We start from the raw sequence: 14,365 nt of genomic DNA on the forward strand, positions 1-14,365 counted from the left end.
ACTGTAAACAGTAGTGAAAGAAAAGAAAAGAAAGAGAGGTAAGGTAAGCTCCGAATGGAAGGGAGGATGGTTACAAAAGTGTCCATGAGGAGCGAATGGTGAAAGGAGCAGGAGAGATAAGGTAAGGTGGAATCACGGTTGGAAAGTGACGTCTCCTCATTCCTCTTGACCCGCCGCCGAATTCGAGTTCGAGTTCCCAGCTGAATGCAGCGAATGAGTCGACCAACTCGGTTTGATGAGTGTCGACGGGACTTGAATCGTCTCTGAAAAGACCCGTCGATGACTAGCCCTCCTTTCACTCTTACTTTGAGCTCCGAATTTCTTCACTGTCGAAGAACCTGGCGTCGCCGTCGCCGTCGTGGTAGAGTTCCCGCTAGTCGTGCTACCTCCACTATCGGAGGAGGTCGTGATCGCTGAATCGGGGGATAGAACGCCGGAAGGGGATCGAGCGAGAGAAGAAGAAGGAGGAGTTGAGAGACCGGTCGTCGTTAGAGTCGGGAGTGATAGGGAAGGAGTCATTGAAGTATGAGCAGAGGCTGGTGGTGTCGCGAAAGTGGTTGGAGAAGGGACGAGGGAGTGGGCAGCGAGAGATTGACCGTTGAGGGAGATCGGAGGAGGTCGTCGAGTTGTTCTTCCTTTCGTCGGTAGTTCGAGAGGGGAAGGAAGCGAGGCAGAAGAAGGATAGTTCGAGACCGTAGGGGAGACGAGATCGTCCCGCAGAGTTCGCTCGGATGTGGTAGGTGGAACGGGAGGAGGTGAAAGAACGAAAACTGCCGGTTCTCCTTTCAGAGTTTTCGACGATCCATGCTTTCCTCGCACGCTCTCGAAGCTCGAATCGACTTGATCTCCCGGTGTCGCGATCTGAGGATTCAGAACACCATTCGAGAGTTGAATCGAGATAGGAGTCGAAGTAACGGAAGACGGTTGAGTTCCGCTGCTGAACGTCGGCGAGAGAGGTAGGTTGAGATCAGGAGTCGAGAACTGAGACCGTGAAGTAGAACCATCGAGCGAGGTAGGCGTATAAGGGTGATAAGTCGGGAACCGAGAGTCGACGCTTGGAGCGGAAGAGACGGGCTCGGGAGGGTAATGAGGGTATCCGTTTTCTTCTTCGTCGGCCGGGTCGTTCGAGTCTCCTCGGAGAGTTCGTTCGTACGCTACGAGCTGAAAGACGAGTCCGAGATTCGGTCCGACCCATTCACTCTTTTCTTTTACGAATGAATCTGTCAAGCACCACGACCCGATACATCAGCTTGGTTCATCAAGAGATGAAAGAGACGATCAACTGACAGGTATCGTGCATCCCAGTACAACCCGATAACTCTTTCGCATCCCTTCCTTCCTCCAACGCTTTCGCCGCTTCCCTCATACAATACGCAATCACGACCGTCGCCGACCTCGAAACTCCACATTGACAATGAACCAATACTTTCTCGCCTCGATCCCTCGCTTCATCGAGGAAATCGAACGCCGATTGGAATTTCTGCGCTTCGACCAAGTCGGCTTCGTCGTGTCCCCATTTTAACCAGAGGTATTCGATTGACGGTCGACCGGTCTGGCGATTCGTGGGGAATCGGACGACTCCTTTCGAGCGACAGGTAGAGGGTGGGAGGGAAGATGGAGGTTGAGAGGAAGAGGCGGGAGTAGGAGGAACTTTATTCGAATGAGGATGGAGGCGAACTCGGGGAGGACTTCGTCGAGGAACTGAATTAGGTGGGCTCGAGGAGAGAGACCGTAGCATTTCTTCGCTTGCGTCTGAACTCGAAGGAAGAGGTACTTTCGGAACTGGAGGAACGGGAGGTGCTGTCGAATTCGAGGAGGATTTGAAAACGGATTGAAGGTTCGGAGTCGAGGCTGTAGGTCGAATGAACGGAGGTCGAACTGGTCGAGATTCGGTCAAGTTACTCGATTTATCGTTCCGAACATCTATCGCCGCTTGAGTCTTTGTTCTTCGATGTTTATGTTTCCGAGGTGGTGAAACCGTCTCTTTACCCTTCTCCGTCTCCTTCTCCTCCTCTCCAAGCTCCGGTTCGACTTCCTCATCGACCCACGGACAATCAACCTCCTTCGCAACGTTCAACACGAATCCGAACTCCCAATCCTTCAATACTCTCGGATCCTTCGCGTTCTGTTCGCTCCCCAACCAAATCCCTGGTAAAATCTCCCTAGGTCCCAACGCATACGGGAACTCTTCAACCTCGGCTCCTCCTCCTCCGGGATCTGTCTCCTCATTCGCATCTCTTCTCAAGAATTGAACGGCTGAAGTATTCCCTCCTTTTCCTAACGACAAACTCGGTTTAACCTTCTCCTTACCTCCTCCTCCTGCTACCGTATTCAATGCCATACTCGGATTTGAACTCATCGGAGCCGAACTCGAAGCGGCAGCAGCTAAATTCAATCTCGGAATACTCGTCCTCCTCTTCATCCCTCTCCCACCTCTCATTTGTTCCCTCATTTCATCCGCCTGTTGTTTCAACATTAACCTCCCGATCGTCCTATCGGGTTGTTCCGCTCCTTCCGTCCCAATGAACGTCACTAACGAGATCGGTGAAGGAGGGAGCGATCGAGTTTCCGCTGCTTCTAATAACGAAGAAGACGCAGTGGATTCAGGAGAATCGTTGGAGGTCGATGTGATGGAAGTTGAGAGATGAGATGGAGTAGTGGGGGATAAGAGGGATTTCGAGATTGGATGAGAAGAGGTCGGTACGATGAGGGATAATCGTTTCTTGCCCAATTTCGCAGCTCTACGGGCGGCGAGTCCTCCTCCTGCTAAAGGCTGTATAGGGGAAGAGGGACCTCCTCCGATGGATGGAAACGGTGTACTGTGCGAACGTATTGGGGACGAGACGGGAGAATTCGAAGTAGAGGGAATCGGGAGAGGAAATGGAGTTGATGAACTCCGCACAGTTGGAGAGGAAGAGAACGTCGCATTCATAGGTGATCGGGGAGGAGGAGAAGTCGGATCAGACATGGCGGGAGAAGCGGGTTGAATGAATAAGATCGGTTTCTCTTTAATTGTCATCCCTTCATCTTCTGCTTCTTTCCATGTTGGTTCGAATCGAGGTAGATCAACCCGAGGAGGACTCGAGCGAATACGTTTAGGCGAGGAAGTTAGAACGAATGGAGCAGTCGTAGAAGGAGGGGAAGAAGGAGGAGAATCCGTCAGTCGTGGGAGTGCCGAACGTAATTCTTCCGTCCTGAAGGTCGAGGTCGATGGATTGAATGTCATCTCTGTCTCTGTGGAGAGTGTTGGGAAACGAATGGACTGGGTCACTGAGCTCCGAGAAGACAGGAGAGAGGAGCAGGAGAAACCAGTCGATCACTAATTAGCTCAACCTCCTTGGCACTGACCTGAATGAGGATGTCGAGCACTCACAGCCTGTACAACCTTTGCCGTGAAGGGATCCAGCGTGTGTGGAGTTGATGATTGTCTCGCCCTTTGATCTGATCACAACTTGTCTGCGCGCTCCCTGTCCCGTCTTGAATAGCTCCGGTGCTCCAAGTTCGGGTAAGCCGCTGTCTATGTACCAAGTCGGAATCTATGGACACGCGAACGTTCGGATCGGAGAATCGGGAGTTTTGAGAGGAGAGAACGAGGCGAGGCGAGGAGTTCGGAGAGAGGGAGATAAGTACGAGCGCGCTGAAACCGTTGCCGCAGTTCCTAGAGTCGACGCGCGAGTTCTCGTATGTGTTGGCTGACTGGCGAGAGAGTAATGTAAAGGAACGAAGAAGGAGTGCCGAGCGCGGAAGAAACGCAGGACGTTGCTCATTAGAGCCTCGCAGAAACACTTGGAGTGATACTGTAGACCTCCTTTCTGTCTCTCTCCCCTTACTGGTGGTATCGTGGCATTGTTCGAGAATACAGGTGAAAAACGCGAGCGAGATACAATTCGAATGAGACAGGACAAAAGTAAGAACGACAGAGAGAGACGGAGCGATAAAGCACTAGGTACAAGAGGGTCTGGGGGAGCGATAGTAAACAGGATAGTAAGAGTAAGATGTGGAAAGAAATGTCAAGTGATACGGCCCCAAAAGGACAAGAGAGAAAGAAACCTAAATACACAATGAAAATCGAAGAACTGAACCTAATTCCACCTTTGAGACGGCCTTTCACCGCGCAACCTGAGTTCGACGTCGAGCCGAAGCTTGTGCTTGTCGTACTAAACCATAGTCTTCCAACTCGCACGCACCACTCTTCATCCTCCGAGTCAATTCGTCCAATTCGAATTCCGTCACCCTCGCTTCCTGCTTCTGCTTCGTTCCCCCGAGAAGCTCAATGTCTAGATCGATATCGACGTCGACCTTGAACTCTAAATCATCTTGATCTTCCTCGTCGTCCGCTTCTTGCAGGTCTTCCTCCTCCTCCTCTCTAGCAGTTTCCGGTATCCGTTCATCCTCCTTCGACTGCTGATGTTCCGATTCCTCCCACCTCCTCATCCGATCCACGAAGCTCTCTTCATCTTCCCTCGTCGTTCTCCTCAATTGTTCAAACGCAACATGATACAACCTCTCGGCTTCCTTCAATTCAGTCTCTCCCTCTCCTTGATCCTCATCACATTTCATCGAGTGCTCGTCGCCTAGTACTTCCGATTCATCATCCTCGCTGATCTCGAATGATGCTTCAGGTTCAGGTTCCGATAGAGGTAATTTCCTCGCGGTGGAGAGGAGGAATCCGAAATTCGGGGGAGAAGGAGGTGAAGTCGCCGCAGAAGGAGGGGAGGGAGGACTCGAGCTTGACGACGAGAAGGGGGAATGCGAGTGTGAGGAAGAGAAGGATAGGTCGACGAAAGTAGTCGATTCGTAGGGAGTTGTTGAGGGAGGAGAGACGGATGAATGAGATGGGGAAGAAGTGGTTCGAGTTCGAGGGATTCGGGGGAGGGCCGTTGGGGGAGTAGAGAAGGATTTGCTCGAGGTGGAAGGGAGGGAGAAGTCGAAGGCTGAACAGGAGAAGGGAGAGTTTGAAGTGAGGGCGAGTGGGGTGAACTCAGAGTTTCCGGCTCGGTGTATTGTGGTTGGTACTACCGCATGTTGTGAATGTTTCAAGGGTGAAGGAGGCTATCCGAATCAGAGGAGAAGGAGGGGAGTGAATGAATGCGGACCCAAGGTTGGAGGAAATAAAGACAAGCCTTTCCAGTCAGTCTTGCGCTCGAACTTCAGTAGGCAGCGAGTGTAGTGGTACTCACATTACGGGTGACTCTGCTCCGCTTCGAATGCTTGCGATCGACTCTGAGTTGAGGAGAACTTTCTAGTTCAGGCGAGGAGTAGATCGCTGACAGAGATGAGGAACGACGACGAGTTCGGTTCAAGGGGCGGAGTGAGATTGGTGCAGTTGTTGAAGAGTAGTCGAAACTCATCGAATGGAGACGACGAGTTGGAGAGTTGAAGGAAGAGCGGAAGCGAGAGAACTGGATATCGATGTCACTGTTTTCGGAAAATTCTGCTCTACCCACAGAGCGCTCTTGAAGGTTTCAACAAGCTCGTATGGGCTAGTACTGACCGGTACAGAGAGGTCGAACGACTGATGAGTGAATATTTTCTCGAAAATTGACCGGCTTCCTTTCGCTTCTCCTGCTCCCTCACCAACCTTACCTGCGCTCTTTCAACCGTCGCTATACGTTCCTTGACTCTACGGACTCTCCAGCCGCCCGACCCGTCTCGACTTCTTCCCCATCTTTTACCCTCCCTCCAGTTTCCGACGGGCCCTCTCGCTCTCTCCCTCATGCAGCTCCGATGAGTTCCTCTACCCTCCCAATAGAACAAGAAGCTCGAGTAGCTCGAACGACCTCTCTACTTCCCACCTCGACACCAAAACCCCTCAGTTTTCATCGCTCAACTTCACCAAGTTCAACTTCTCGGCCTCTCTTCGTGCAGAGATCTCCTTCCCCACAAGATCAACCGTTGTTTCCATTACCTCCAGCTAGTGCTTTCCTAGGTCAGTTCAGCCCTCTGCGTTTCATTTGACGAGTGATCTTCCGCGGCTCACACGACCCTTTCTTTTTGACTCGTTTCGTAATGCGTTTCGATCAGCTGGAGCCGTCGCAGGTGCAGCATCAAGAACAGTAGTATCTCCTCTCGAACGACTCAAGATCATCTTACAAGGTAAGTCAAGAAGTTCTTCTCCTCGTTTCGAACTTTGCTCGCTCCCCACACTTCGCAAGCTGAATCCCTTCGTTTCATTCCGATTTCGAACGACGTTACATACACAGTTCAAGGTTCTTCAGCTCAATACAAAGGAGTTATACATGGCTTGACAAAGATGTGGAAAGAGGAAGGTTTGAGAGGTAAACTCGAACCGAACTCTCTTCAGTTTGAAGACAAAGCTGAGTCAGAGTTGTTTCGTTCTTCAAGGTTACATGGCAGGGAACGGTATCAACGTGATACGAATCGCTCCTTATTCAGCCGTCCAATTCTCCTCCTACGAATTCTTCAAATCTGGATTAATCTCGACTTCTTCGGATCACAAAATGGATACTCCTCGTCGATTATTCGCGGGTGCTTTAGCAGGAATGGCAGCGGTCGTTTCTACGTATCCTCTAGATTTGGTCAGGAGTCGTTTGAGCGTCGAGAGCGCGAGTTTGGGGATGAAGGAAGGGAGGAGAGATGGGAAAAGTACTGGGATTTGGAAAATGACTTTAAAAGTTTATCGCGAAGAAGGAGGAATCAGGGCATTGTATAGAGGTTTGGTACCGACTTCGATGGGAGTCGCACCCTATTGTGCTTTCAATTTCGTATGTCTTTCGTCACTCGCCGTTTTGAGGATCAAAGACCTAATACGGAATATTGCGACTCTTTTAGGCTTCTTACGAATTGTTAAAGCAACAATGGACAAGGTTAACTGGGAACGAACCTCATACACCGGGGAACTTGGCTTGTGGAGCAATCGCGGGAGCTTTTTCGCAAACAGTGAGCTTTCTCTCTCTTTTGTCACTTCTTGCTTGTAGTATCCGTCGCGATTGCAAGGATCTGTACTGATGATAGAGTCCACAATACGGCAGATGACTTATCCTATGGATTTATTGAGACGGCGGATGCAAATGGTCGGTTTAAAATCGGATGCTCTGGGTTACCAGTACACGGGGTCCTGGAACGGTACGTTTCTCTACCTCTATCGACCTGAATCTTCTCCGCCTTGTTGTGGAAAGACTCTTCCCTGCCGTTCGAGGTTGAGGTACTGACCGTTTCTTCATTTCCGCCTTCTAGCTATCAAAACTATCGTTCAACGAGAAGGCCTGAAAGGATTATACAGAGGAATCGTACCGAACCTGTGCAAGTGTGCACCGGCGATGAGCGTTCAATTCGGGGCCTACGAATTCACAAAAGACTTGATGGACCGGTTTACGGAGAAAAAGCACGGCGAGTACACGGAGTCATGAATTCCGCCTTCGAACCTTCGGTGATCAACTCCCTCGTGATCACTTCCCGATGACAACACCTCCGTACATAGCGTTCTTCCCACCGCGGTCCATTATTCGTTATTTTCATTCTTTCCCCCATTCACCCCTAGTTTATCCTTCTTTTAGCTTAGAGGTATACCCCCCATCTTGTCTTTTATTCATCCATCTCGTCATTTGTGTTGGAATATCTAGTGATCATACCCCGGCCTCTCGAGCGAGGAGAGGGAGTGAGCAAGCCCGGGCCGACGATTCAAAGTTGTCTTTTCGTTCGCGACGCTGAATCTTCGTCCTTCTTCCTGCTTGTGTCGGCTTGGCCAACGGTCGCAAGAGAACGTTTCTCGACGATGAACCTTAGAGAGCGGAAAGAGCCGCGGACTCGCATCGAGCAGACTCTCCTCACTCTCATTCAACATCTGCTTCTTCTCCGCCTCTTCTCGCGCCTCCGCCTTCCGCCCACGCCCGTATCTTGATTTGTACCACTCCCTTGCATCGTGAGGGACTAGAATGAGGCGAACAGCGGCTTCAGGTCCTCCGTGAGTTACATCTCTTTGTTCTCTTCTCTGCCCCACGATCTCACCTGCTGACAACCCACACTCCGATGTAGTTCCACGATATCGCCTCCTTCCGCTGCGCTACACTCTCTGTCCCTAGGACCCCTCGACTCGCCGCGCAGGACAGGACCCAGAAGCGCTGGTTCCGCTTCTCTCCCTACCGCACCTCCTACGCTCACGAGAACGACGAGCTGGGAAAGTGACAACGAGGCGAAGCGAGAGAACGACGGGTCAAGGGAAGTGTCGCCAGGATTGACGAAATTTGAAGCTGAGGAGGAAGGAAGTCCGTTCGACGACCCTTTGAGGAGTCCTTCAACGGGTACGACAGACCACCGAGCTGTGAGTAGTCATCTGTACCTCTTGCCGTCATGTCTCGCTGACTCTTTGCCTCAAAAGTCTATAATTTCGACGACGACGAACGAAATTCCTTCCGATTTTAACTACGCTCGACGTAATTCTGTCATCTCCACTTCATCCATGTCACAATCTCCGACCTCTCCCATGGGAATGTACGTTGCCTCAACGAGTCGACAACGGTATTCAATCGCTTCTTCTTGCTACGCCCACACGATCGGAGACCTCAGTACGAGCTCGATGCCGCTCTTGAGGCATCCCACCCGGGGAACAGGGGGAGACGATACGAGCTCGAACCCGGGAACAGATAGCCAGTCGAATCGGTACCCTGCGAGCTCGTCCTCGAGAGTTCATTTGGCAGAATTCACTTCCTCGAGGGGATCATGTTACTCCGATGATGCTTCTTCGGTTCATTCGTACCCGCCGAAACCGAGGCAGAGAACCGGATCTACGTGGACGAGCGACAGCGGATGGATGAGAGAGTTTGAATCGACGGGAGCTACAGGTCAAGTTCACAGGCGAGGGGTAAGCTCACATCTTTCTCTTTCTCGTACAGCCCTAAGCTGACACTCCGCTCGCAGAGTGCCGACTCTCGAAGTGGTGACTCTTGGCCGCCGGTCGTCGCAAACAGTTACGTTCATCAGCCGCTCGCTCGACCAGTTCCAGCCTATCTCTCCCAGCTCTCGAGCTACTCCTTCCCTTCGACTTCACAATCACCCTCGAAGGCACCGCCTACACGTCTCACGAGCTCGGGAGCGATCTCTCGAAGCGGAACTGTCGGAACGGTGAATCCTCTCGCCCCTCTGCGAAAACGACTCGCTCGATCGCTCGCCGGTTCAGGTGCGCACCTTCACACCGAAGTACAACTGCTGTTGGAGCTCGTCGACGCCTTGGATCACTGTATCACTCTCTTCTCCTCTCCTTCACCCTCGGAACAAGCTTTCTCTCCCGTATCTCGTTCAACTCCTCCGACAACGACATCTCTTCCTACTGAAGACTCAAACGGGACACCGTCGATCTCACCAGCCCGGAGTACTCAATCGAAAACGGCCCTCCTCGACGAACTCCGTCTCCTCGTTCGAGAACTCGTCGAACTCGTTCCAGACGCTCAACGATGTCTCACGAACGGTCAATACGGTCCACTCGCGTTCCCGAACACGACAACGTCTCGATTGATGGATAGTCTCGAGAAGAAATCGACCGAATCCCTTTCCGATAGGACTCCTCTCACTCATTCTTCTGCCCAAAGGCGTCGTTCGTCTCGATTATCGGCTTGGGACTCGTCGCCGTTGATGGACGATTGGTGGCCGAGTAGGTTGGCGAGAGATTGTCGGAATCTGTTGGTTGAGGCGGGATTGCCGACGGGGAAAGGTTCGACGGTTTGGTTGGCGGCGAGGTTGAGTCAAACTGGAGGGGTTGTACACGATTACGAGGGGCTTGAAGCTCAAGCGGGGAAGATGGATGGAGTAAGCTCGACGGCGCCGGAAATTCAGGTCAGTCGGACTCACGGGGCGATGGACCACCTACCGGCCACGAACGGGGGTATGTCGATGCCAGTACGAAGTGAAGGGAGACAGGAGGACAAGGAGAAGGGACTCGACGGAGTTGAGCTTGGCCAAGCTTCAATCGCGAAACCGGCAAATATCTTCGACGCGGATTTGGGTACGACGACGCCGCCGCCAAAGATAGACTCGGAGTCATCACGGAGGGACGAGTTACTTGAACAAGGGAAGAAGAGGTGGGAGGCATATCGAAAGCAACAGATGCAAAAAGAAGAAGAGTGAACTGATCAAAGCTCTCCTCTGGATCTGCCTTCCTACCAAGCGATGTGCTTACCGAATCGAGAGCACTTGAACCAGCCAACCCACACCCGCGGTTCCCATGACTCGCACTCGCTCGAGGCTTTTTCTTCGGCATTCGTATCCGGAGAACGTCGAATTTGCTTTTTCTTGCTTTCTCCGCGACGTTTCCTGGCGGTTGCTCGTTGTCAGAAGATCTTCCGTATGTCTCCCTTCGTGCACTGTATTACACGAGTGAAATGTGTGATCTCGATCTTCAGCCAAAAACAATGCAAAGTACTTCCCCTCGTTTTTTTGTTTGAGCGTTCCTTCGTCTCGGCTCCACAGCGAGAGACAGATCTCTCTTTCCAAGTGAGTTTGCTGCTTGCAATATCTTGCTTCTTCACGAGCTCGCATCAACCTGGACATGCTGACAGACATTTCCACTTCTCCGACTACCCTTCCTCCTCCTCCCTCGTTATCTCGTTCGCGCTCAACCCCCACTTCCTGATCGGAACCCAGCTCTCTCTTCAGCTACGATAGTCTACGCGATCCAGCTCATGCTAGCGTACTAGGGAACGAGTTCTACAAGGTATGTCGTCGCGTCCTCTCCTCCTCTCTCTATCATCGCTATTGATCGTTGACTGATCGGTTTCGAATGAACGCGTTATAGCTACCTCATCGAGGAACATGTACAGCAATCAGTCGATGTATCCTCAGCAGCAGGGAGCAGGAGGAGGAGGAGGGGGAGGAGGACAGTGGGAGACCTCTCAAAACAACGACCACCACAACCCGTACGCGGTTCAGCCGAATCAATACGCGAACTATGGATACTCTCAGAACGGCGGACAAGAACCTCAGTCCTTGTCGTCGGCGAGCCTGTTCCAACAACAACTCGCAGCTCAACAACAGCGTTCCGCTCATAGCAACCCTCTACCTCCTCCGGGCAATAATTATCAGTTACAAGCTCAAGCGTACGCCCAGAGTCAACATCACTTAGCTCAAGCTCGACAGAATCAAGCACAGTTTTCGAATACTTCGCAATCCCCCGCTTCGACTTCTGCTCAACTACCCCCTCAATCCGCCTATCCCTCTTCTCAACCAGGAGCACCTCCGACTCCGAATCAACAAAGACAAATGACGGGACCAGAAATCATGAGCGTATTGAGAGGCGTCAACATTCAGGCGATGAATCCTCAACTTTTCGCAACTCTCACGCCGTTACAGCAACACGCCATGCGCGAGTTCATCGCTCGAACACGGATGCACCAAGCTCAACAGCAAGCTCAATTAGGACTGGGTCTTCCCGGTTCACCCGCGACTCCTCCCTCTGCTCCTCCGACAGCTCTTCCCCCTTCGAATCCAACTCCTTTCTCGAACGGCACTCCCGCTCCCCTCAATGCGCCGAGTCCCGCTGCATCCAACCCTCGACCATCACAACCCCCTCCTTCTCAGCAAAGTACAGTCGGTTTCTTGAAATTCCTCGGAGATTTCTGCGCGAAACGAGGACTCCCGTCCGTCACGACTCCGGTAGTTGAAGGCCGCCAGCTCGATTTGACGAGGTTCTATGCAGGTGTGTCTTCTCTGGTCCCTTCGCGCGTAGGCTCTGAAGCTAATGTAATGCTTCGTTCTCAGCCGTCAACGCGAGCGGAGGATTCGTCAACGTAAGTCTCGAGGGTTTCTCGTCCCTCGGACCGAGCTGACAGCGATCATTTCTCGCATACAGACAAGCTCAAGGCGGCTATGGGGAGCTGTCGCGACTGCTCTAGGGTTTCCCTCGAATACACCAGACGATCATCCCGATCAAAGACTTCAACAAATCGCCGCTGTACGTAACGACGCTTCCCTCCTTCCGAGAGTCTGGTCCTGACGCAAGTTCCGAGCATTGTAGGCGTATCGTTCCGCTTTATATCCTTTCGAACAACACGTCGCTCAGATGCAACTCGAACGAATGCAAGCCGCTCGAGCTGCAGCTGCCGCCCAGAACGCGAACGCTCAGCAATCGAACAACGTCGCTTCCCCCTCGAATGCGGCTCCTCCACAACTACAGCCGCAACCTTCTACCTCTTTCGCTTCTCCTCTCGCAACTCAAGTCAATTTGCCTACTCCTTCGACGTCGAACTCGACGGCGCCCGTTTCGACGCAATCTCCTCGACCGACGTCCTCTGCTTCGACCCTCAGTCCGTTTCAGGCTAAAATGCCTTCGCCCGTGCAACCGAAGCGACCGAGTACCGCTTCGTCGAGGAGAGAAAGTATCGCTCCGACGGGAGATCTCAAAGGTAAAGGCAAGGCAGTGGGAGAGACAACCTCGAGTGGCTCGATCAAAGGTGCGTTCCGCTCAGTCTCGAGCGAGAACTTCTTCGCTGAATCTACTCTCTAATTTCCGAACAGTTGAAGATTTCGCAGCGAATGGAGGTGCGACAACTCCGAAAGGTCAACTCTCTGTCTTACCAGACTCGACTCTGTCTGCTTCTCCTCGACCTCTCACCGCGAATAACTCGGCAAAACCGTCTGCTTCACCTCTTCCCGAACCGACAAGTGAACCGCCTAGAAGAAAACGACAAAAGATTGAATACGTTCCCATGAGTAAACCTCAAGACGCTGTCGCCGGGTACGATCTCGCTGGAACGGAAGAAGTGTTGCAACGGACGGCGAGGCGGAAACGACCGAGGACTGCTCACGATCTCGGTTCGTTTTTCCTCCCTTCTCTCGCCGGTTCGGCCTGTGACTGACGTCCAGAGTCGGTGACTCAATAGGACTCGTCGATATACACTCTCTGACCATGGGGCTCCGATCACGACTCGCCTCGGAAGTCTCATTCGCTCTCAATTCGCTCACTCTCATCTCGATGTCAATTCGGACGTATCCTCAGGAGCCGAATACGATCCCGTTCCCCCTCTCTCGTTGTCGGAATCTGTACGAAGAGCTCGTCGATTTGCTCGAGGAAACCGCTTTCGGCTTCGACGACGAAGAAGACGAGGAGGACGAATCGAATCGCGGACCGGAACGAGAACCGACACTGCAGAACAACCCATCTCCTCCGACAACATATTCAGAATTGTTTCAGCTCATCACAGAAGAAGCTGGACAAATCTCCCCTCCCGATCCTCACGAAAGAAACCGAATCGCTGAACTCGCCGATCTCGGTCATACCCCTCTCAAACCTGTCGATATCCTACTATCTGTAACGAATATCCTTCGCAACCTCTCTATCGCCGAAGAAAACTCCCAATTGATGGGAGACGACCAACAACTCCTCAAAGTTCTCGCTCGAATCGCTCATTTACCACTCAGACAAAAGGAGGAGGAAGAGGAAAAGACACCTCACTGGCGAGTCCGAGTGACTCCCTTCGACTCGATGGCACTCAAGAAAGACGTTCTCGAACTCGTTGTCAATTTCGGAATCCGACTCCGATTAGAAGATCACGAAACTTCGACTGCTCGAGCACTCTTCGACCTCTTTACGTTCTTCCTCCTCGACGCTCATCGACATTCTCACACCTACTTTGACCTCTCGCAAACTCCCGGATCTGCGAGCCGTCTTTCCCAACCTTCCTCGGTTCGAATCCCTCACTACGTCGACCTCGGTCTCGCTGCGTTCTCCCAAGTCGCCCTTCTCGATTCAAACCGTTCCATCATCTCGCGTCTCGCGTCCTCTTCGATCCTCGAACGACTATTCGACTCCCTCATTCGCCTCGTTCCCGTCTCCGAAGCCGATTTCCAAATCCTCACGAACGAATCTGGACTCGTCTACGTCAACAACCTCGTCATGTCGTTGTACAACCTCGCATTCCTCTCCCCTCCCGAACTCAAACTCGAATTACGCAAGAACCCTTCTTACGTTCGAAGTTTGATGAGAGTCGTTCGCAGGCTCGGTGGAAATGGAGCATCCGATACCGCCGCCGCGACATTCCAACCTCTACTTGAAAGGTGTATCTCGATATTACACCTCTTGAGCACGTTGGAAGGAGTCACCGTAGATTCGAGTGGAATGGAATCGAGTCAAGTACCTTGGTGGGGATTATCGATGAGTGGATGGGAAGAAGAGGAAGAAGGGTTCGTCGGGGTCGACGAAGATGGGAAACCTCGAGTACGACCCGCTCAATCGATTCCGACGGAACGAGGAACGGTCAAACAGAGGTTACCTCCGAGCGCTTCGACCGCCGCGGGTTTGGATCCTGGTTTACCCATCTTGTCGGGCGAAACGATGGCGTTGTTTGAAGCGTTGGATAGTAGGTTGTTGATGAATGTCTTTAGTTCCTTAGTGACCTTGTTGTAGAAATGGAACGAA

General features: G+C 52.2%; 5 protein-coding genes across 5 annotated transcripts; 3 read left to right on the forward strand and 2 right to left on the reverse strand.

Annotated features, from left to right (window-relative positions):
- Positions 1–156: 156 nt before the first annotated feature.
- On the reverse strand, positions 157–3,226 carry JCM6883_007055 (uncharacterized protein; the record flags this gene model as incomplete). The annotated part of the gene is made up of 2 exons (XM_076629553.1): positions 157–1,220; positions 1,288–3,226. 2 exons carry the CDS (start codon positions 3,224–3,226, stop codon positions 157–159), a joined length of 3,003 nt encoding a protein of 1,000 aa, XP_076490675.1.
- Positions 3,227–4,107: 881 nt separating this feature from the next.
- Positions 4,108–5,351, reverse strand: JCM6883_007056 (uncharacterized protein; the record flags this gene model as incomplete). Its single annotated transcript, XM_076629554.1, has 2 exons — positions 4,108–5,052; positions 5,181–5,351. 2 exons carry the CDS (start codon positions 5,349–5,351, stop codon positions 4,108–4,110), a joined length of 1,116 nt encoding a protein of 371 aa, XP_076490676.1.
- Positions 5,352–5,727: 376 nt separating this feature from the next.
- Positions 5,728–7,370, forward strand: JCM6883_007057 (uncharacterized protein; the record flags this gene model as incomplete). Its single annotated transcript, XM_076629555.1, has 7 exons — positions 5,728–5,929; positions 6,025–6,096; positions 6,204–6,278; positions 6,346–6,725; positions 6,793–6,900; positions 6,993–7,086; positions 7,198–7,370. The coding sequence occupies 7 exons, from the start codon at positions 5,728–5,730 to the stop codon at positions 7,368–7,370; spliced, it is 1,104 nt and encodes a 367-aa protein (XP_076490677.1).
- Positions 7,371–7,895: 525 nt separating this feature from the next.
- On the forward strand, positions 7,896–10,080 carry JCM6883_007058 (uncharacterized protein; the record flags this gene model as incomplete). The annotated part of the gene is made up of 4 exons (XM_076629556.1): positions 7,896–7,924; positions 7,996–8,281; positions 8,339–8,821; positions 8,878–10,080. The coding sequence occupies 4 exons, from the start codon at positions 7,896–7,898 to the stop codon at positions 10,078–10,080; spliced, it is 2,001 nt and encodes a 666-aa protein (XP_076490678.1).
- Positions 10,081–10,764: 684 nt separating this feature from the next.
- On the forward strand, positions 10,765–14,353 carry JCM6883_007059 (uncharacterized protein; the record flags this gene model as incomplete). The annotated part of the gene is made up of 6 exons (XM_076629557.1): positions 10,765–11,647; positions 11,710–11,738; positions 11,801–11,902; positions 11,966–12,401; positions 12,466–12,762; positions 12,831–14,353. The coding sequence occupies 6 exons, from the start codon at positions 10,765–10,767 to the stop codon at positions 14,351–14,353; spliced, it is 3,270 nt and encodes a 1,089-aa protein (XP_076490679.1).
- Between the last annotated feature and the right edge of the window lie 12 nt (positions 14,354–14,365).

The sequence above is a fragment of the Sporobolomyces salmoneus genome (genome assembly GCF_050403485.1).
Source record: "Sporobolomyces salmoneus JCM6883 DNA, S_salmoneus_JCM6883_v1_ctg5, whole genome shotgun sequence".
NCBI classification, from domain to species: domain Eukaryota; kingdom Fungi; phylum Basidiomycota; class Microbotryomycetes; order Sporidiobolales; family Sporidiobolaceae; genus Sporobolomyces; species Sporobolomyces salmoneus.